Source organism: Aethalodelphis obliquidens, unplaced genomic scaffold, assembly GCF_003676395.1.
Source record: "Aethalodelphis obliquidens isolate GAN/ISIS:26980383/991018 unplaced genomic scaffold, ASM367639v1 scaffold79, whole genome shotgun sequence".
NCBI lineage: Eukaryota > Metazoa > Chordata > Mammalia > Artiodactyla > Delphinidae > Aethalodelphis > Aethalodelphis obliquidens.
Genome location: NW_020838023.1, coordinates 6,686,346 through 6,708,833, shown reverse-complemented (window position 1 = coordinate 6,708,833; position 22,488 = coordinate 6,686,346). Strand labels below are relative to the sequence as shown.

The following is a 22,488-nucleotide window of genomic DNA, read 5'->3' as shown; positions in this document are numbered from 1 at the left end:
GTCATAGAGCTTGTGAGTGATACAACTAGGATTCAACAATACGTGTGTCTCTGCCTCTCCAGATCCCTACTAGCAGGTAATTGTTCCTTCTAGTCTAGGATTCTGTGACTCTCAGCAGACTGTGGATTTTACAGAACTTGGCACTGTGCCACATTTTTCAGGGAGAAAAGTGGAGATACAGAAAGTGAGTCTTGTTCCTTTTTAAATAAGATGGATAGTGGGGAGGATGAAACCAGCTCAAGGTCTCAGTGACTTAATTCATAGGGAATGTATCCTCGCGGTAATTTAGTATAAGTCAGACCTGGCTTTGCCACTCATGAGCTGAGGGACCTTGGGAGGTCCTTGACCTTGGGCCTTATTTCACCCGTTTGTACAATGGACAAAATAATACTTTTTTCAGAGAGTTTTTTGTTTTTGTTTTTGTTTTGCGGTACGCGGGCCTCTCACTGCTGTGGCCTCTCCCGTTGCGGAGCACAGGCTCCGGACGCGCAGGCTCAGCGGCCATGGCTCACCGGCCCAGCCGCTCCGCGGCATGTGGGATCTTCCCGGACCGGGGCACGAACCCGTGTCCCCTGCATCGGCAGGCGGACCCTCAACCACTGCGCCACCAGGGAAGCCCCTTAGCTCCATTTTACAGATGAGAAAATGAGGTCAAAGAGAGGTTCAATAGCTTCCCAAGGTCACACAGCTCGTAAGTAATAAAGCCAGAATTTAAACCAGGGAAAATGCCTTCAAAGCTTTTGTTCTGAACAAGGTGTATGATTGGGAACAAATTTCTGTTTTAACATTTCTGGGTTTGGGGATTGCTATTCTGCACAACGGGACCAAAGATGTGTGCCCTGCTCACCAAAGGGCAAAATCAAATGCAGGCATGTACGTGGTTTGGTGAATCATAAAACCACACTAATGTGAATTATTGGTGCCATTATTATTTCTTCTCTCCTGCTTCTTAGGAGCTTTCCCATTCATTTTCAAGCAAGTATCTAACTGGAGGTAGCCAGGTGAGTGACTTAGTCATCTGCTGCTCCCTGGTGGTTCCTGATGGAGACCTGGGAGGGTGAAAGCAGGATTCTTCTTCTTCTGACCTGTGTGCCTGAATCCCAGCCTGGTGGTGAGAGGGCTGCTGGCAGCGATGAAGTAAACAACGTGTACCCTTGCCTTCAGCTTGGGTCCCAGCTTCATTTGATCTTTGGGACTTGTTTTAATGAGAACAGAAGAGAGGCGTAGAAGCAGGCTTTGGAAAGGATCTCCCACATGGAGCTCAGTTGTCTGCTTTCACCCTCTTGGATATATTTCATTGGATTAGTAGGGCAATTGAGACTCACTTTCCTTCTTTTAAAAATAGCCACTTCCATTTTAAAATTAAATGAAAAACTATAAACTGTGATGGACTAATTTCAGTTTTACAAAATTATTTGTTTCAGCCCCTGCCAGGCCACCAGCTTGTTGTGATAATCTCTCCAGCAGGATTCCAGCAGAGCACACAGCTGACCAATTTTTCTTAGGTACAATTTTTTTTCCCCAAAAAGCAAAAACTCTTTTAAAATGAAATTCTAGTTTGAAATGAAATAGCTGAACCTAGGTCATTATCCCTGCTCAAAGGAAGTAATTATGAAAACTTAGTGAATTGGTTTTGGAAATGCTAAAAAAAATTCACTGGAAGCTGGACTTTTCCCACTGCCAGAATAATCTATGGACTGGGGGCAAGTTGTTAACAATCCTTCTCCTGGTCAGCCTTGGAACTGAGTGATACAGGTGTTATGGTGTGCTTTATCAGTGAGGCCAGGTTCCTACCTAAAATATGTCCTCCCCAACCCTACTTACGCCCTTTTCCCACGTATGCTGATTGCATCTTCATTTTTGGAAATTTTCATAGTTGTATCAATTATCGTCTGGACCTCTCATATATATGAGATACACTAGTAAGGTCATAAAGTGGACCACATCCCAGTACTTTTCCTTCCACAATCACGACCTCATTATTCCCCAGAAACATAAAAAAGAACAAAATAATGCTATTTGCAGCAAGATGGATGGACCTAGAAATTGTTATACTGAGTGAAGTAAGTCAGACAAAGACAAATATCTTATGATATCGCTTATATGTGAAATCTAAAAGAAAATGGTACAAATGAACTTATTTACAAAACAGCAATAGAGTCACAGATGTAGAAAACAAACTTATGGTTACCGGGGGAGAAGAGGGGGAGGGATAAATTGGGAGATGGGATTGACAGGTACACACTACTGTATATAAAATAGATAACTAATAAGGACCTACTGTAGAGCACAGGGAACTCTACTCAATACTCTGTAATGGCCTATATGGGAAAAGAATCTTAAAAAAGAGAGGATATATATGTATAACTGATTCACTTTGCTGTACACCTGAAAGTAACACAACATTGTAAATCAACTCTACTCCAATACAAATTTGTTTTAAAAAAGAAAACTTTTAAGGCCTTACTGGGACCTGCTATTGTTTGCCTTTCCTCTATTCACCCAGCTTACCAGTCCCTCTGTGCCTCTACCTACCTCCCCATATGTCCTGGATCCCTTCAACTCAGTCACATTCACAAGGATCACCCTAAGGAAAAAGGAGTGCACTGCACTGGAGAAAAGAGCTCTGGAGAAAGTCATTTCATTTCTCTGAGTCTCAGTTTCATCCGTAAAATGGAGGAAAACTTCCTTACATCAAGGGATTGTCGGGGACTAAAGGAGACAATGCATGAGAGGTGATCAGCACAGTGTCTGGTGTTTGGTAAACTCATCTATTGTTGTTTTAATGAGAACAGAATGGAGGTACAAAAATGATGATGATGATTACGATGAAAGGTCATCTCTTTTGAACCTATCTCAATCCTTATTTTAAAATCATTACTTACTTTTTTATTTGACTAGGCATTTTTTTTACTCATTACTATGAAGATTTTCACGCAAAGATAGCTAAGTAAATATACACCCATTAAAGATACTGAGGTATCTTTAACAATTAACAAGTTGTCATTGCTTCATCTCTTTATTTTTACTGATTTTTTTAAAGTAAATTATAACCAAAATTTGTCAAAGACTTCAGCAAGTGTCTCTAGAAGGTAAGAACATTCTCCTATGTAAACGAAATATCATTATATCAATCTTACTTTTTAGTGGGCTGCGGGGATTTGTGTTTTGTGATTTCATTTATCTGGAGCCCATATGCTGTGCTGCATATAATCTAATGAAAAACAGGCAAGTACTTAGAAAGAGGAGAAGACATTCAGAGGAGTAAACCGAAGTTCTTTGAAGACAAATCATGACAAATAATTTCATTTTCTCTTCTGAAAGGAGTACTAAGAAACTGTCATGACCAGAGTGATTGGAAGAAGACAAATTTCCACTGGTTTTTCACAGAAGACAGCAGTTCCTGGGAAGCTGGGGTGATATATTGATGAAGCCCACAGGTTCCACTCTTACATATCCTGAGTTCAAGTCCTAATTATATCACTTTCCAGCTTTGTGAACTTAGGGGTAATATTTAACCTTCCAAAGTTTCTGTTTTATCTGTAATTGGAAATGACTAGAGTACCTACATGTTTAGTCTCCCATATTGAGGGTTGTTTCCTTACTCTGAGACACATGGTACTTTGATTCATTTTAATAGCTTTGGGATGGTAATTGCGGGCAGAGGAAAACATCACTAATAAGGTTTCTCACTTCCTTTATTCCCTGTCTAGTCTTACTTGTACAGCTCCTGTTCATTGCCTGAAAGTGGGATTCTTTAACTGTCTAAATAGTCCTATACCCTAGAACTGGCACCCATCACTTGGTTATTGGGAGCCAATAGGAAAATATTATATTTAGATATATATTTTAAATTTTTTTAAGGAGAAGATTATCTTTAATTTAAAACCAGGTATGGCTTACTGATCCCCCAAAGATAGCACTGGGTACACAGTGTCGAGAGACTACAGATCCATAGTGACATTTTATCACAGCATCTTTCTTTCTTTGAGACTCTGAGGGGCAATTTTCTTCATATTTCTTTTAATGAAAACATAAAAATTGAGCAAGCAAGCATGATTTCTAAGTGAAAAATCGCTTGTAAACATTGTGTTTGGCATCTTCATGGCCGTGAGGTAGCTTATCTGTTGATAGGGGAGACCCTGACCTTGGTCAACCTTGCTTAAGAACAATAAACAACAGTAGGGCTTCCCGGGTGGCGCAGTGGTTGAGAGTCTGCCTGCCGATGCAGGGGACATGGGTTCGTGCCCCGGTCCGGGAAGATCCCACATGCCGCAGAGCGGCTGGGCCCATGAGCCATGGCCGCTGAGCCTGCGCGTCCAGAGCCCGTGCTCCGCAACGGGAGAGGCCACAACAGTGAGAGGCCCACGTACCGCAAAAATAAATAAATAAATAAACAACAGTATGTTTCTCCATGATTAGTAAAAATATGGTGGTAGCACATACGTCCTCTAAGAGATTTTTCTGAGATTCTTCCCTAACATTACCTCACCTGGTTATGATGAATGTGCGTGAAATAAGACCATTCTAAACAGTTAACGCTTTTCGTACCTTTTCCACATTTAACGTGTTCGCAAAACACTGTTTATGCCTGTTCACAGTAGGGATATGTTTACCAAAGAACCATGTTCATCTTAGTCCATAGGAAACTTCATGTCTTTAAGGAGGAAAGCTGTCCCAGGGAGAATCTTACATGGAAGGTGACAGCTTTTAACCAAGGTGAAATTTTCAAGGGGCTCAGCCTTCAGAACCATTAAGTCTATTCAAACTGAATGAGTGACAGGACTGTCATTCAAGTTTCCTCCAGAAGCTTGGTGCAATGAACTGGAGTTTTATAGTCTGTTATGGGCTGAATTGTATCTTCTCCCCAAAATCCATATGTTGAAGCCCTATCCCAGCACTTCAGAATGGAACTATATTTGGAGATAAGGCCTTTAAATAGGTGGTTAAGTTAAATTGTGGCTTTTAGGGCAGTTTTAATCCAATCTGACTGGTGTCCTTACGTGAAGAGGAAGTTTGGACACACAAAGGAACATGAGGGATACGTGCACACATCCCTAAAAAGGCCATGTAAGGACACAGTGAGAAGACAGCCAACTGCAAGCCAAGGAGAGAGGTCTTGGCTAAGAGAGACCAAATCTGCCAACTCTTTGACCTTGGACTTCCAGTCTCCAGAACTGTAAGACAATAAACTTCTGTTGTTTAAGCCCCCCAGTTTGTGATATTTTGTTATGGCAGCCCTAGCAAACGGAATCATAGTCACAGAGATCTAGGTGCAAATCCTAAATCTCCACTTAACAGCTCTTTAATCTTATCCTAAATAATTATCCCCTCTGCTTCAATTTTCTACCCTGGAAAATTAAGATAGTTACAGGTGTCTCATGGAGTTACTGTAATATTAAATAATACTATGGATGGCAAAATTTATAGAAAAGTCCCTTGCACTGAGGGGACTCATTAATCCACAAAATCTGTAACTTTCACCTACCTGGGAGCTTCTACCTGTGCTTCTGGTAACGGCCCCACAGCTTGCCACAGGAAACAATACTAGCTTATTCTCAATCCACATAGTTTGAACCTTCTCCACAGTAACTGGTTCAGCAGTGGACATGTGGCCCAATGAGAGCCAACAAATTTCAATTGGTAGATAAGTCTCCTCAATAACTCAGACAGTTATGAATTTCAAGACAGAGACTTGCTCTTTCTGCAGGGGTTGCAGAGAGGATAGACTATTACTGAAGTATCTGAATCTATTTTAGCACCACAAAATAAGACCCTTCTTTAAAATGAAGTCATTATAGGGGAAAAGAGAACCAAGGTGTTTTTGATTCTGAACACATCACTTGAGCCTGGATATAGCTCTGCCTGAAACCCTCCCTTTACATGAGTCTATAAATTCCTCTTCTCTCTTTTGTTTGTTTGTATGATTAACCAGTTTAAGTTGGATTTGGTTTTGTTTCTTTCACTTGCAAACACAAGTTTCCTTACTATTATAACTACTAGACACTGATCAGGATCTTCTCATGAGGAGATCAAAACTTCAGGAGAGAATGGGCAAGTAAACATAATTACTGTGATAGATGCTGGAAGAGTAGCAGTTATGGGAACATAAAGGAGAAAACATCTAACTCTGCCTGCTCACACCTAAAACTCTCCTCTATTCTTTCTCCAGAAGAAGTAAATGAGATCCCTTTCATTGGGCTCCACCAGAATAAACTATATCTCAAGGTAAGTGCAGAAGAAAATAACCTAAAATACAAATTTGTCAATATATTAGGGCAGGTTGATACTAAAACGTTCTCGTCAATAAAATTCATGTGGATTTTTATCTTTTGTCCAATTCCATGCACCCTGTAGGTCCAGCTAATGTGTCACCTCCTCTACCCAAGAGTCTTCTCAGCATCTGCCCCCATCTCCCTCTTTAGCAGTCTGGATTAATCTCATTCTCTGAAGGTAATTCCCCTCAGATTTCATAGCATCCACCACACTGTGTCATAGATGATGGGACGCGTTGGCGATGATATATTATTTTCTTTGTATCCCTAGTACTTGGCACAGGGTCTCAGATGCAATAGGTGCTTTCTCAATAAAGGTTTCAAAGTAAAAGGAATAACATTCTTAAAAACAAGATGGATGAATGTGAGGTTAATGAAAATACAGTCAAATTAATTACTAATTGATTGAAATGTCAGTCTTAATAATGGCTGATTAATGAATTGACTTCAGCTTGCTGGGGGGGAGTCTATGGGAAAGGCTTATAATCTAGTAAGGCAGCCCAGGCAAATACAGACAGTCCCTGATTTATGATGGTCTGACGTACCAATTTTTTGACTTTACAGTGATGCAAAAGTGATATGCATTCAGTAGAAACTGTACTTCAACTTTGGAATTTTGCTCTTTTCCTAGGCTAGCGATCTGCAATATGATACTTTCTCTTGATGCTGGGCGGTGGCAGTGAGCTGCAGTTCCCAGTCAGTCATGCAATCACGAGGGTAAACAATCAATATGACAACCATCTGTACCCAGACAACCGTTCTGTTTTTCACTTTCAGTACAGTAGTTAATAAATTACATGAGATATCCAACACTTTATTTTTAAAAAGATAATTTTGCCCAACTGTAGGCTAATGTAAGTGTTCTGAGCACGTCTAAGGCAGGCTAGGCTAAGCTACGGTGTTCCCTAGGTTAGGTGTATTAAATGCACTTTCAGCTATGATATTTTCCACTTAGGAAGCGTTTAACAGGATGCAACTGCATTGTAAGTTGAGTAAGATCTGTACACCAATATCTGTCTCTACTGTTCCTTCCACTTCATATTTTTGTTTCCTCTTCTGATTTACCCATCTTCCAGTATCACTGCCATGCTCCAATCCCCCAGGCTCCAATCCCCCAGGCTCCAATGCCCCAGGCTCCAATCCCCCAGGCTCCAATGCCCCAGGCTCCAATCCCCCAGGCTCAACACCCAAACTGGCTTTGACCCTTTCCTCCTTCCTAACTCCCACCTTGATTCTTATTTTTTCTCACGTCCATCCTTTCTTTTTCCTTCCATCTCTACTGCCATTGTTTTACCTCTTCCTGTCCTTATACACTAACCCGTGTTCCTTGCAGGTGAGCCCTAAATGGTCTTCATGGGGTTTTTATTCACTGGTGGTTCGAAGGGCCTAGAATCGTGTCTGTTGTAAACATAGTTGTTGAAATCCTGGTTTCTTTGGATCTGAACTTCACTTTTTCAAACCACCTTGCAAACTAATCTGTATAAAATCACATTTTCATTATAAAACTGCCCCATTCAAAACATTTCAGCAGTTCCTCTGTGTTTCTAGGCCAAGTCCAAACTAATTAGTCTAGTGTTTGGGCTTTCACAGACTGGTATCAATGGAACTTTCTGGCATTATTTTCTGACATTGACCTGCATAACTTTCTATTCCTGCCCGACTTGTCTATTCATTGTTCATTAAAATGTCTTTCAATGTCTGCTCCCATTGAAAGGCACGTGGTTTTCTCTCTGTTTGAAATTCATCTCCTCAGGGGAAAAACTTATAAAATAAAAGACATATATGACCATATGAGAAATTAAAGGTCTTTATATGACGAAAGATGCCACATAAATATATAAAGTTTATCAACAAAAATATGAGAGACAAGGAAAAAGTCAAACACTGACTTAAAAAAAATGATTAATATTTTTAATGTACAAAAAGTTTTTGCAAACTGCTTTGCTAGAAAAGACAACAAATGAAATTAAAAGGTAATCTAAAAATATAAACAGTAAATGATGGATAAGATGCGCAGACTCACTATTAGTCACAAAAAGATATATGTGTAAATGTCAATGTCATATTTTTCCATCATATTTAGTAATAATTATAAAAGATTAATGGCATCTGAAGTTGCCATAGCTACAGAAAGCACTCAGTCATTGCTTTTGGCAACATAAACTGCTACAACATTTCTACAAAATAATCTGTCAATCATGATTAAAATAAAAAACCCACATACTCTACTTTACCTTAGCAAACCTATTTTATGGGATTTAACTGTAAGAACAAATGTATACATGAGAATGTTTGCTTGTAGTGGCAAAAAAAAACCCAAAAACATAAACAATCTGAAAGTTTATCATCCTGAGACTGATGAAAATATGAGGAATATTGTGCAACTACTAAAAATAATGAGAAAGATCTCTGAATAAGGAGTGAGCTCCAGGTTCTATTATGTAAAGAATGCCTCTTAGAGAGTCATATGCATATGATCCCATTTAGAAGAAAGAACAAATGAACAGAACAAATATAGAGAAAAGTGTTAATAACAAGCTATTAATGATGGTTACAGGAGAGATTTGGATCTGTAAAGGGCAGCGTCACAGTGAAAAGAGAGATCATTAGCTTTTTCTTTATATATCCTTATTTTGTACACATTTATACATGCTATGTGTTACGACAAGCCTGAATTACTTTTATGATTTAAAAAATAAATCATAAATAATATAAAAGAACTGTGGCCCTTTCCTCCTTTTATAAATCGTACCAATGAGTCGTGTCTCAAATTAAATTCTAAATTATCTGAATTTACTGGCAGAATTATTTCCTTGGTAATTCACCATCTGGCTCCTTGTTACTACTTTCTAATTGCTGCCTTGAAGTATTATTTAAAAATGCATTGTTACTTAACTTCAGAATGTAAGTTCCTTGTGATAAGGGCAGACATTCTACACTTTGTTCTCAAGAGCTGTTCAAACTTCACAATGTGCTCACTCATTCATTCCTTGGACAAATATTTACTGAATTTCTACCAGCTACCAAGTTCTGTGCTGGACCCTAGGGATACAACATTAGCTTGGACAAGACATGACCTAAGCCGAAAAGTTTGGTGGGAAGGAGGCACCAAGCAAGGTCTTGTAAATGTCATGAATGTTCTGAAAGGGAAGTTACTGCCTGTTTTGTTGGCTTCTAACAAGGTGAGCCTTTGGAAAGATCAATGATGTAGGGGTAAGGAGACTAGGCTTTTACTCATCTCTACTGCTGTCTCCTCAGATGACAAGACTACATATCAAATAAGAAAATAAAATGGAAGTGCTTTTTCAATATTAATATGCTAAACAAATGCAAGGAAATACAAAATGTAAGGAGATATGTATATTGTGACTAATTTATCACAATAATAATAATATCAACGTCAATAATGATAACATCTAATGTTTATCGGGTGCTTAATATGGCCCTAGCTGGGCTGTTAATATGCATGGCATGTTGTCAGCCAATCCCTTTACTGTGCCCCATCCATTCCAGGGACCCATAAACTTCATTCCCCCTTCACCTCACTCCTGTGTAACCTAGCAAAGAAAAGTGAGAATTTCAAGAATCCTGCAATCCTTCCTACTTGAATTACAAAGCACCCACTCTTTGTTTTCAGGCTTATTTTGTTTAAAAAGAATTCCTACTTGGAACCTGCAAGTCTTTTGCAGTCACTGCATGTCCGAGTAACAGGGAGGAAAAAAACAAAAAATAAAACACAACTAACATTATCCTTAGTGAAAAATACAACATTAAGTTTTGTGGGGCAGGTTTTCTTCTGCCTGAACACATCATTCATTATTCAAACGCATTCACAGCCAAGTGAGCAGAAACAAATGCAAAGAGGAGGGATCCCATCCATCTAGGACTGAGTGCTGTGTTGCTGCAATGCAATGCAGTGGTTAAGAACAGGGCATCTGGGATCAGGCGCTCACTGGCTGTGAGATTTTGCAACTACTTCAATTCTTTCAGCCTCAGTTTCCTCATTAGTAAATCAGAAGAGTGAAACATCTTCCCCAGGGTGCCGTGGGGAGGAGTAAATGTGATGATACCTGTGAAGGGCCGAACGGTGCCTGGAATGCAGTGAGCGCTCAGCACATATGACATTATGACGGTATCACCCAATCGGCCCCCAGAGTTTCTAGCCACTAGAAATTAGAGGGATACATATTTTGTAATAACCTATAAGGGAAGAGAATATGAAAAAAATATAGATGTATATCTTGGATATATATACACACATATATATGCATATATATGTATACCTGAAACTAACACAACATTGTAAATGAACTATACTTCAATTAAAAAAACAATAAAATAAAGAGAAACTCCCCTAAAAAAAAAAAAAAAAGAAAGAAAAAGAAATTAGAGGGATAAGAAGAGGCCAAGGGGAAGCGATGCATCTTTTAGCTCACACCTTGGCTGTGCGGATCTCCCACGCCCTGGCTGATATATATTTTTGCTTCCAGAGATTTGTGCTTCTGGCATTGAAATGTTTACAGTACTCTATAGATGTGACATATAATATTCTGTCTAAATTTTCTTTCAGTACAAAGTGGGGCAGAAACAAATTTAAAGAAAAAGAGTAGTGTTGTTATTAAGCGTAAGTCGTAACTGCTATTATATAAACGAATATCCTGGTCCATGTATATCCCAACTATCTGTGAGAAAGGCAGTCCTCCCTGCTACCACTAAATAAGACAAAATATAAAAACTAAGAGTCGAGGCTACAGGTCATGTGATTAGTTTTTATTAAGGAAAAATGCCTAAAAAGCATTTATGATGTGTCTATTTTCAACTGCCTATTGGACTTTTCCATCTGGACGTTCATAGGTGGCTCAAACACAGTTTGGAACTCATTATAATCTGCCATTTTGCTTCTGAAATCTCTCTAATACACCCTCTCCCAACAGCCTTAATGCATCCCTTGTTTTTAATTCATGTTCCACCAAGAGCTTCTCACATCCTTCAGTCTATCATCACCCCTTCCAAGAGATTTATCTGCCTGAAAAACAAATTTAATTACATCATTCTCCTACTCAAAAACTTCCATTGGCTACTCTGGTTTAAACGATCATTTGGCTGCTCAGACCTGATAAATACAACTTCTACAGAAGAGCTATGAAACCTGGAAAAAAAAAAAGAGAGAAAGAAGAAAAAAGAAAACCCAAGGTACAATGAAGATTAGGTTAACAAAGCATAAGGAAGCATATGAATATTTACATAGAAGCCACTGGAGCTGGGATAGGGAAAATAATTCTGTCTTCTACCTTATTAAAAGATCCATCCTATTTAGCTAAAAGGAGGTAGAACGAAACTTAGTTCCTCTTCCCCTGGACACCCCTGCTCCAAGACGAGGTCTCTACTGACAAGAAAGTTGAGTCAGTAACTTTGTTACGTGAGTGATGTTTTTTGACATGGCAGAGTACTGCGCCCTAACCTCATTCCAAAAGGTAAGACAGAGAGGGATATAGGAGGACAGGCAGTGGAATGATGCATTTTGGTAGTTTCAGTTCCCAGTAATAAAACTTTTTAGGAAGGCACAGGAACACCTTGGGAGCTGTGAATGCTGGAGGTTTTAGTTTTGCATACGCTCATTTGTTCAGAGTTAAAATGTTAGTCAATCAGAAAGAGGGAGCAGGAAAAAGTTCCATGTTAGTATTGTTGGGCAACATTAAAATAATACCAACATGGTATTGCTTTCCTTGATCATCAGGAGATGATAGATATAGATATAGATACAGATATTGTTGATTAAAAAATATGTACAACCTAAAAGTTGAGAGTTAGGTTTTATTTGGCAGACAAACTGAGGACTTCAAGCCCTGGAGGCAGCATCTCAGGTAACCCTGAGAAAACTGTTCCCGGGAGGCGAAGGGGGAGCTAGGATATAGAGGAGTTTTGCAACAAAGGGCAGGTAGTTGGAACAAAAGATTACTATTTATGAAAGAAAACTAGATATCTCAAGTTTAGGAATTTAGTGCTTTTCTATGTATGGGAAGATGCAAGAGTCTGGGCTCACAGAAATCATTCCTTTGATATGCACCTCAGCTCTCTGGGGCCAGTATCCTGTGTTTTCACACTTGAGTTTCCTCAGGGCTCACGGATGGGAGTGGCTGCAGTCTGATGGTTGCTGAATGGCAGGTATTCTTTCCTTCCTGTGTTCCCTCAGGGCTCACCAGCTGGCCTTTGGAGGTGGCTGCAATCTGTAATCGCTGATAACTGTGACATCCTTTGTTTACTGATATGACAGGCAATATTTTATTTCTCAATATAGATATAGATACCTACGTATATGTTAATCAAAAATTGCCCATTTTAATAAAAATATAATGTCCCCTTAGGAGTACTCTAATCTAGGAAGGCAGGTCATAGCCCTTGCCTTTGTACACTCTAGGTGAGCCTTATTTCAGTGTATTTGGTCTGTGCCTATGGGCTAGTACTGGCTTTTCCCCAAGATCATTGGTGGCATTGTCCAGCCTTGCTCTGCAAGTGCTAGGGCAACACTGATAAAACAGTTCCAGAGACGCTCCCTTGTGGTATATCGAAGTCTCCCAGTCTCTTTGGGGACTTTCATTTTGGTCTGGAGCACATTGTCACACTTGCTGCCAACTTCCCATTGGACATACGGGCCTCTTCCTTTTGGTTGTCCTGTCATTTGGTCACTCAGCATGTGGTCTGATGAGAGAGAGATGACATTGTCATAGCTACTGGCTCTGAATATCAAAATCTTTTTCTAAATATTTGTTCATCTCAGGCCAGGCAGAACAACACCATGTAAAGTATTTTTGACTGCAACCAGTATTGTAATGTCTTACACATACACCCATCCCTGGGTGATATGTTACATAAATGACCTTCAGAGGGGTCACAAACAAGAGTACTGTGCTTTAGTTTCCTTCTCTTTAAATAGGGATAATGATTCCTATAATACGTCAGTGGAGCTAAAGCGAAATAATGGATAAACCCTTTGTAAATTTTAAAGACTCGTATTTATATGATCGATTTCACAGATACAAGTATTGTCAAGAGATCTGAAAGGATGCTTCCAGAGTTTTCAAAGCAAGAACAGTCACGATAAACAATTTGAAAACAATTAAATTATTCAGATGCTACTTGACTTGAGTCTCTGAGTGTCAGATTGTAACTGCATATATTTATAATTCTTTTATCAAAGAGCAGAGGAAGCTGTAAAATATATCTGAAAGAATTTTGGAAAATTATAGAATATTGCAGATCATATAGCAGATCCTATAGCAGATCCTATAGCAGATGCTATAGCAGTGTGAAAACCCGACAGACTGGTTATCAGTTGGAATACCCTGAAAAGATGTGGAGAGGACAAATAAAACCGTTTCTAACAGAATTAGAAAGTTTCCAGAAGTAGTATTTCATAAACACAAATAAAAAGAGACACCTAAGTTGTATATGGCCTACACACATGGCTAATGACCTAAGACCAACAGAACTGCCTACCTAGGGTACAGACAGTGGCTAAAGGAAAATATTCCTTAAAGGAAAAAAAGAAGAAGAAGGAAACATGGAAAAATAATTCTCATTCTCCCCTGGGTTTTGCTAATCTGTGGTTTTCTAATATTTAAAGAGTCCTTAACAATGTGTCAGAGATGGTGCTCAATGCTTTATATAGCTTAGCTGAGTTTTCCTCCTCACAATCCTATGAAGTAGTCATACCATTACTAACCCATGTTACAGATAAAAGGACGGAGGATTGGTTTTTTCTGTCTTAATTCATTTAATCCTACTGGGTGTATTTACACTATTATTATTCTATTTAATTGATAGGAAGCCCCAGGCTCAACTGGAGAACTATAGAAAGAAAGCACCATTAGTGAAGAGAAAGGGTGGTCTCAAGTTTGTGAGCGTCTGATGAATAAAAGTTGACTAAAATAGGTAGGAAATGGCAGCAAGGAGCAGAAGGTGGTGCATTTCCCTGGTAGATTTCTGTTTGTAGAACCAAGGTTACAACCTATGAGCCTTTGTTTAGGGATGTGGGAGAGAAGACTTATGGTGACTAGTAACAGCAATGGAAGCTAATGAAAAAAAATGATAGCTGAGCTCTACGCTACACGTGTCTTAATTTTCAAATTAAGCTTTTGAGATTGGCCATAAAATTGTCTCCATTTAAAAAATGAGGACACTGAGACTTAAGATCACATCGGTAGGTAAGTGGCAGAGCTCAAATTCAAAACCATATATTCTGTCTCCAAAGCCCATGATCTTTACCAACATGTAAGCACCTATTACTACAGTCCCTAGTAACGACTGATATATAGCCAAATTATTATGTAAGTGAGTTGGGGGGAGAAATGGTATAGGTAAAGGATACAACTTTCTCAAATGAAACAAGCTAATTTTTTTTTTTTTTTTTTGGTTATTACATCCTCACTCATCTTTGCCCACACTTGGATTGCCTGGACTTTTATTCCTCCCCTCCTGACCTAACCTTGAAATGTTTTCTTGGCATCTTATTCAAAGGGAAAAAGAGGAGAAAAATGGGTTCAGAACATCCATCCATTGGAATATAAAGTTGAAAAAGCCAAGTCTCTTAAAATTTTGGTCTGACCTTATGCATAACATACATATTAAAACTCTTAATGAAAGAATCCGGTGAATTAATACAATTTAAAAAAAAGGTTTTGGGGGGGGCTTCCCTGGTGGCGCAGTGGTTGAGAGTCCGCCTGCCGATGCAGGGGACACGGGTTCGTGCCCCGGTCTGGGAAGATCCCACATGCCGCGGAGCGGCTGGGCCCATGAGCCATGGCCGCTGAGCCTGCGCGTCCAGAGCCTGTGCTCCGCAGCCGGAGAGGCCACAACAGTGAGAGGCCCGCGTACCGCAAAAAAAAAAAAAGGTTTTGGGAAAATACCTACTTGCTTAACCTCTCTGATAAAGTCACCAGAAAGAAATCAGCAACTTAATTTGTACCAAGGTGACCCAGCTAAAACAGTTCTGTACCATGTTTATACATTGACCTCCTTTTCTAATGTTAATTTATAAAACCTAAGGAAGGATCATTTCATGCCTAATGAGGATGATAAAACCCGAGGACAATGGTAGAACACGGCGGGATGGAACAATGACTGGCTTGGGAATCTGGAAGAGGGGTTTTAGCTCTGCCACCAATGAACAGCTGTGAGAACTAGAACACGTGATTTTATCTCTCTGGGCTTCAGTTTTCACAAATGTAAAGATAACTGGTGTTAAACCAAATAAGCTCTGAAGTTACTTTATACATAGTGAGACTTCTCATTGGAGTGTGAAAGTGACCCAGAAATTGCTGGGCATACTAGCCATCTGTTTGGAGGCTTGAGAACACTTCTGGGAAATAACTCAAGTGTGTCAATTGCTGGGATCCAGAGCCATGTTCAGCAAAAATACTGGCCAGATTGAAGTCCATTTCCTAGAGGTAAGGGGTTTTCTGGGAAAGAAACTGCCCCATGAGACAGAGGTTTATGTCCTGGCAAAGCCACATGTACCTCGTAGTGTCTGGCACTCAGATGTGGGCCATAGGGACAAATAGGAGCTTTAAGCAAAAACTAAAGTAGCGGTTTCATCCTGCCCTGTAAAATCCTGTGATGCAGTCAACACTGCTTAGGGGTCCCGCCAGCTGATTAGACGGTTTAGCATTCTGAATGGAGCACGAAGTCCAACTAGAATTGAACCAGGTTCCAACCCGCCACCTTCCAGCTGTGTGGCCTTAGGCTAGTGACTTAATAGTTCTGAACCTCGGTTTCCTCATCTGTCAGATGAGAATTAAAATGTCTTCTTTCTCAAAGTCTATTGAGATAGTTCAACTTAAAAATGGCTGGATAGCACTCACGCAGTACCGGGTCAATGGCATCTATTCAATGTGTGTTAGTATTACTGCTGCCACCACCATGATTGAGGTTGTCATTAGAGTCATGCTGAAGGGGAGAGAGCCTTTCTTGGCCCCATGAGTTCATCACAGGCCAGTTGCGTGGAGTCAAGATGGTTACTTGTAGGAGTTGCAGTGCCCTCAGAAGCAAAGGAAAGCCTTCCTTACTGAGTGAAGTGGCACTGAGTTAGTGGCCAGGCCAGGTTGAGACAGGGGCACCAGGGAAGTGGTGGTACGGCTGTGCTTACAGAAAACCAGTGGCCGCTGGTGGGAAAGTTCTTTGACCACTGAAGTGGTACAATGACAGTGTCTCCCAAGACCAGTTGTTTTCTTGGAAGCATTGCAACACATTTTGGGGAACTGCAAGACATCCTTGGAAAGTATTTTCAAGGAAAGGTCAGGGGATCTTGGAAAATTTGGGTTTGTTTACTTCATCAGAAGTATTTATTGAGCAATCTCTGTGTCAGGAACTCTTCTAGACAGCAGGAAAACACACTCAGCAAGATGAACAGGGTCCCTGCTTTCATGAAGCTTGTATTCTAGGACTGACTGTAGATATATAAAAACACAAGGGATTTTCATTTAGTAGTAAGTCTGTGAAAATAACAACAAAATGTCTTGGGAACTATGACAGAGAGTGAAGGGGGTCGTCAGGCAGGGCCCCACTGTGCAAATGGCATTTGAGCTAAAACGAGAATGAGAAGAAGGAACTCTCCTTGGGAAGATCTGGGGCAAGTTTGGGTCAGACAGAGGGAACATCAAGTGCAAAAATCCTGGGTCAGGAATGGGAGACAAAGCAAGGATGCCTGAAGCAAACTACAAGTGGACAAGTAGTTTGAGGTGGGAGAAGTTGGGAGAAGTCAGATGGATCGCAAAGGAGCTTCAAGACCACATACATAGACATACACCCAAATTTCATTGAAAGAAAAACCTCCTAAATCAAAACCCAAAATACGCAATAGGGTGAATTATCATTAATTTCCAAACAAACGAATGAAGTGATGGAGTTCATTATCAAAGAGGAGGCACGTCTTCACTTTCAGCATGTTTTAGGGTCCAGTACAATGTTGGGCTGTGCGCTTGCATAAATTCCATGTTCTGAGGCAGAGTCCTACCCATTTATCAAACAGGGGTCAGTGGGCTGTATTTTCAAACATGATTCTAGTAGACTCTAGTAGATGTCATGGAATGACAGTGGACACAGAGCCAGAAGGCCAGGGGTCAAGTTCAAATTGCATGACTGTGCAACATCTATGTGGAAGACCTTGGGACCTCCACTTGGCCTCATAGAGACTGTTTCCTTATCTTTAAGGTTAAAGTAATTGCTACCACGTTGAAAAATTGTGAAACTTAAACAAGATAATGTATTTGAAAGTTCCTTGGAAATTGTGGAGCATCACCCAAAAATTTCTTATTGGTTTTACATTTCTTTTGAACAGTTCTCGTTAAAATTTCTTGTCATTGCAGTTTTCAAGTAAAACCACTAGAGGTCAGAATTTTACACAAATTGTTTAAGGAAACCACCAACGTGGGGGAAAAAAGAAGGGAACATTTTCCTACTAAGCAGCATAAAATAATAAGTTTAAGGCATAGAAAGAAAAATAAAAATGGCTTTCAACGAAGAATTTTTTATAACTAGAGCAATACTCATTCTCAAAATGACTACTCAACAGACTTAGACAAATAGGAAGGAGAGGAAAGATAAATAGAATCTGTTAAGTATCTATTCATAATGTCCACACAGCTTAAAGTTCACTTTGATTATCCGATGTTATTCTTAAAAGAGGTCTGCGATGAAGCTCATTTTGCAAATAAAGAAACTGAAGCATAAACAGATGTAATACCATCCTGAAGATCAAGCAGATTCAATCCAATGTCTTTTTTTCCCACTAAGTCAAGCTCGGGAAGTAGTGCAATAAATAATGGTGTGTCTGACTTAGACAGTATATTATATGACAGAGTAGCATTAATGGTTTTCCATTTGCAACTCTATATAGTTTTATTAAATTCCAAGTCTCCCAAATGAATTTAGGGAAAACTCCTTTTATTGTTTCTCAGAGTATCTGGAAGTGTCTGCGCACAGTGCTGATGACTATGGTATTGAGATGATTAGCCAGGGAGAAAACTACAGACCAGCTTGCTCTTAAAAAAATATATTAAACAAAAGTAATAATCCAGTTCTTTAAAATGTTTGCTTAGCCATCGAGGTTTTTTTTTTTTTTTTGTCATTTCGTAGAGATAAATATACAGATCTGCCTTATTCACGGGTGGGGAGGACTGTCACCGTGTTCGTGACAGGACGAAGCAGAGTAGACGGCAGCTTATATCTTGAGAGAAGAGAAGAAAAACATGCCTTGTGTTTTGGTGTATTCACAATGTCTAGCACAGGACATAGAGCAGAGGAAGGGCAGTGATGAATAGGTTTTTGATGTTATGCATGTGGTACACATACTGGCAATTTGCAAATTAAAAATGAGTTAACTGACCCCAAGAGTTTGCACTCTAACACCGGCTTTCAATGTAGGTACAAGTTCTAAGACAAGTTCTTCCTTAGCTTGAAACCTTTAGAATCCCACATGATGCCTGGGACTTAGCTGGCATTCAGGACGTTCCAGAATCTTGGATTCTTTTTAATAAAAAAGCCACTGAGAACCCATTTGATGCCGAGTCCCCAGGTTCTAGGGGAAGAAGAAATCATACCAAGTCCATAACTTAGCTCTGAAACCCGGAGTTCTAGAGGGCTTCTTCCCAAGTCTTTCTTCCCCAGGAGCACTTGCTTCTTCATTCTGTCACATTTCTGCTTGTAATCATCTCATAATTTCTACACAGGCTCAGGCAGAGAGTTAAAGAGGTTTCCATTATTTGAAACCTCAGAGTTTCTAATGCGAAGGGAGAAGTTTTGTGTTACGTTAAAAAATGAGGGTTGGAAGACTCATGGTGGACCCCACGCTGGTATCCAGCAAATATTAACTGCCCTCTGCTCTCCCTCCTAAATTATTTACGTCCCCATTGCTCATGACACTAATATATGTCATTTAATGCACCGCTTGTGCCTAAAATAGTGCTTAGCACTTAATAGGTATTCAATATATGCTGGCTGAGTTGGAACGAATAGAATTGTTGAATTGGACGATATTTTGGACATTATTTTAACAATTCTTTGTCCATTCTTCTTCCAGTTTGAAAGTTGCAGTTTCTCTGCAAGGAAAACTGCTTAACAGTTCTATTCTAAAATGGGTTCTCCCATTTGAAGGGACAAAGTTTTAATTTTAATTTTTAGCATTTCCCATGAAACCCCAGGAATAATACAAAGTTTCCTCTATTCTATGAAAAGTCCAGTAATGGTTTTAAGTAAGTACTTTATTTCTAATTGAAACTTTGTTTTCTGAACATTTACCCTCGCATTACTCATTTATTCACCCAAGAAATTATTTGGAAGCCCCAAGGCCTCATCGTTCTTCCCTGCATTTATTTTATGGTATCAAAGGTTAAAACTTGGATTGCAATCTTAGGAGGAAATTAATTCACTGATTAAGAAAAATGCACTTTAAGCAATACACATTTAAATAACTGACAAGCACGGGGCAATGTTTTTCTTTTTTTTTTTAAAGACCCTTTTTTTCTACTTAAAATTTTAAGCAGATGCAATTCTTCCACCATCTAGCCTGGAGAAACATAGCATGAATTACTAATGAGGGAGCACCAATTTGTGCTGCAGTGACCACTTTCAGAACAAAAGGGTCAGAGCTGAAACCGGGAAAACAACAGCATTTTTTTACCAACCAGTTGCTGGAAGCGCATTTGGACCTTGGCTCTACTTGAAAAACAACGTTTGCAATATTCTATCATCCTTCAGCTGAAGGCACTTGGCCCTAAAACTCCATTTTCAAATAAAGAAATGTTCATTTCTATGCTACCTCCAATCCTTGATGAATATTTTCCTCTTCAGAAGCCCCTTAATTTATGAAATACATGAAAGAATTCATTTTTACTTTACTGAGCTTTGGTCTAGTAGCTTTACCAAAATCAGTCTGAGGAAGCAGTTGGAGTAAAAACAGCCCATGAACAGAGATGCTCTTAAGGAAAGGATTCCGGAAGGTTGATGTCTTGCTTGTGTATCTCCCCTGGAGCAGCATGGAAGATGGAACTTCCCCCTGCCCTGGGTGAATTCCATCACAGCCCTGCCCCAGCCTTCCAGCACCTCCCCACGTTCTCTTACCTAACACCAAGGGAGATCTTAAAATAAGTAACAAGACATTGATTTTTCTAAAATAGAAGGAAAGTGAGAGAACTCTAAGGAAGGGAGTAGAGAAAGTCATTGGGGGCTAGAGTGGGGTTGAGAGATGAAGTAAGAGAGCTTACTTACTAGATAAGAGCGTTTCATCTTTCTTTCCTCACCTTTGGGTCCTGGTGAAACTATGTGTGTGGCACAGACTTCAGTCGTAGGACGACTATCAATGTCCAGACCCAGACTCTGAATTTGCAAAAGAAAGAGCAACAGAAGGATGAACTGATTCCTTCGAAGATGGGCTCCGAAGCCACCCATTGCTGTGGCTCTTCAAAAAAGGGCCGCCCAGAAGTGCCAAATAAACAGCTTTATTTTAAATAAAACCTTCTTCTTTGGGGAAGAAGGAGAAATATCTGGAACACACATTCCAAAAAGGGCTGTAAAAACAGGAAGGAAGCATATCCTAGGTTGTTTATTTTCTCAGTGTTCCAAATGAACCATACATTGTCCAGACTGTTTATTTTCAAGTGACAACAGTTTATTGAAAGTTATCTCTGAACTAAACACTCAAGTGTGCGGGTCAGCAGAAACATCTCAGAGAATAGAGGGGACAGAGATACCTTCAACTCAGTGCATGAATGGATAATTTAATACCCAAATTGCACTTAAATGTTGGGGTTCCAGAAAGATGGAGCCAGAGATTTCTTGAATTACCTACATATTATGTAATCGTTATGCATGGCATTGAGCTTTTTCACAAGGAAATATTCATTACTGGCTGCTGGTAGCAGTTGAACACTAGTACTCCCAACTGATCTTCATGACCTTATTTCTTTCTTCTCTTGCTACAAAGAATTGTCTTGGGATTGAACCCCAAAGGAAGGAACACCACTTCACTGCAAAGCAATTTCGCAAAAACTATCAAGAATATTAAAAATGTTTATGGCCTTTGCCCTAGTAATTGGCCTTCTGGTACACTGTCTGAAAAAAATATTCTGAAATGTGGGCAAAGCTTTATTTAAAAGATGTGACCAAAAGGCGAAAGGACATCAGTTGCTTAATGATATGTTAATGGTTGGCAAGTCATCGTTAAGTACAAACGCATGAGAGTACGGCATGACAATTTTATTAAAATGGTGTTTTCAGCAAGTTTTTGATAAAATGGGGAGAAAAAACCTTGTGGTATCACATTTGTTAAAAAGCAGACCAGATATAGATACAGATGATGTAACTACAAATATAGCCATATATACAGAGATAGAAATAGAGATCTCCTTCTCTCTCTTTCTACATTTATCTGTTATCTGTCTATCTATCTACCTATCTATCTATCTATCTATCCATCTACCTGTCAGCTTACCTATCTGTTCCATCAACCCCATGACCTGTATGAGTAGCCTAGACTTAGTAAGATTCTGAAAAACTAGAACCAGGTCATATAGCAGGGAGATTTCTTACCTTCTCCGTTCTTGGAGAGGCATGTTAACTAAGAGTTGGGCCAGAAGGGGTTTTGGACCTAGTTTCTTTGAAATTGGAAAAGAACCTTACATATTCTGATAAGAACTAATAAGGAATTATCCCTAAGAGATGTCATTTCAAATTATGGTCAATCTAAGAAATACAGGTAGATTTGTTTCTTATGGCTACTGTAACAAAGTATCACAAACTAAGTTGCTTAAGCAACAAAAATTTGTTGTCTCACTATTCTGGAGGCTAGAAATCTGAGATCAAGGTATTGGCAAGGCCATGCCTCTTCTGAAGACACCAGGAAAGGATTTGTTCCAGGCCCATCTCATAGCCTCTGAGTGCCTCGGCTTGTGAAAGCATAACTGCAATCTGCAAGTAGAGTTCTCCCTGTGTGTGTGTCTCTGTGTCCAAATGTTTCCCTTTTTATAGACATACCATTTACAATGGATTAGGACTCACCTTAATGATCTCATTTTAACTTGATTACCTGTTTAATAACCCTGTGTCTAAACAGAGTTACATTATGAGGTACTGGGGGTTAGAAATTCAACATGTAATTATTTTTGCCTGGGGAGACTCAATTCAACCCATAACAACAGGCTTGTAGTATAACTAAACTGAT

General features: G+C 39.5%; 1 protein-coding gene across 3 annotated transcripts in view; it reads right to left on the bottom strand.

The window, feature by feature from the left end:
* The window catches only part of COLEC10 (collectin subfamily member 10), a 170,071-nt gene that overhangs the window by 18,192 nt on the left and 129,391 nt on the right, over positions 1-22,488 (bottom strand). Inside the window, exon 1 of one of the 3 annotated variants that reach the window (XM_027092533.1) lies at positions 20,570-20,717. The exons of the other annotated variants lie outside the window; for them this stretch is intronic. Within the exon in view, the coding sequence (XP_026948334.1) occupies positions 20,570-20,717 (148 nt within the window). Of the gene's footprint in view, positions 1-20,569; positions 20,718-22,488 lie in introns of those variants that run through there. 3 annotated transcript variants of the gene reach the window in all.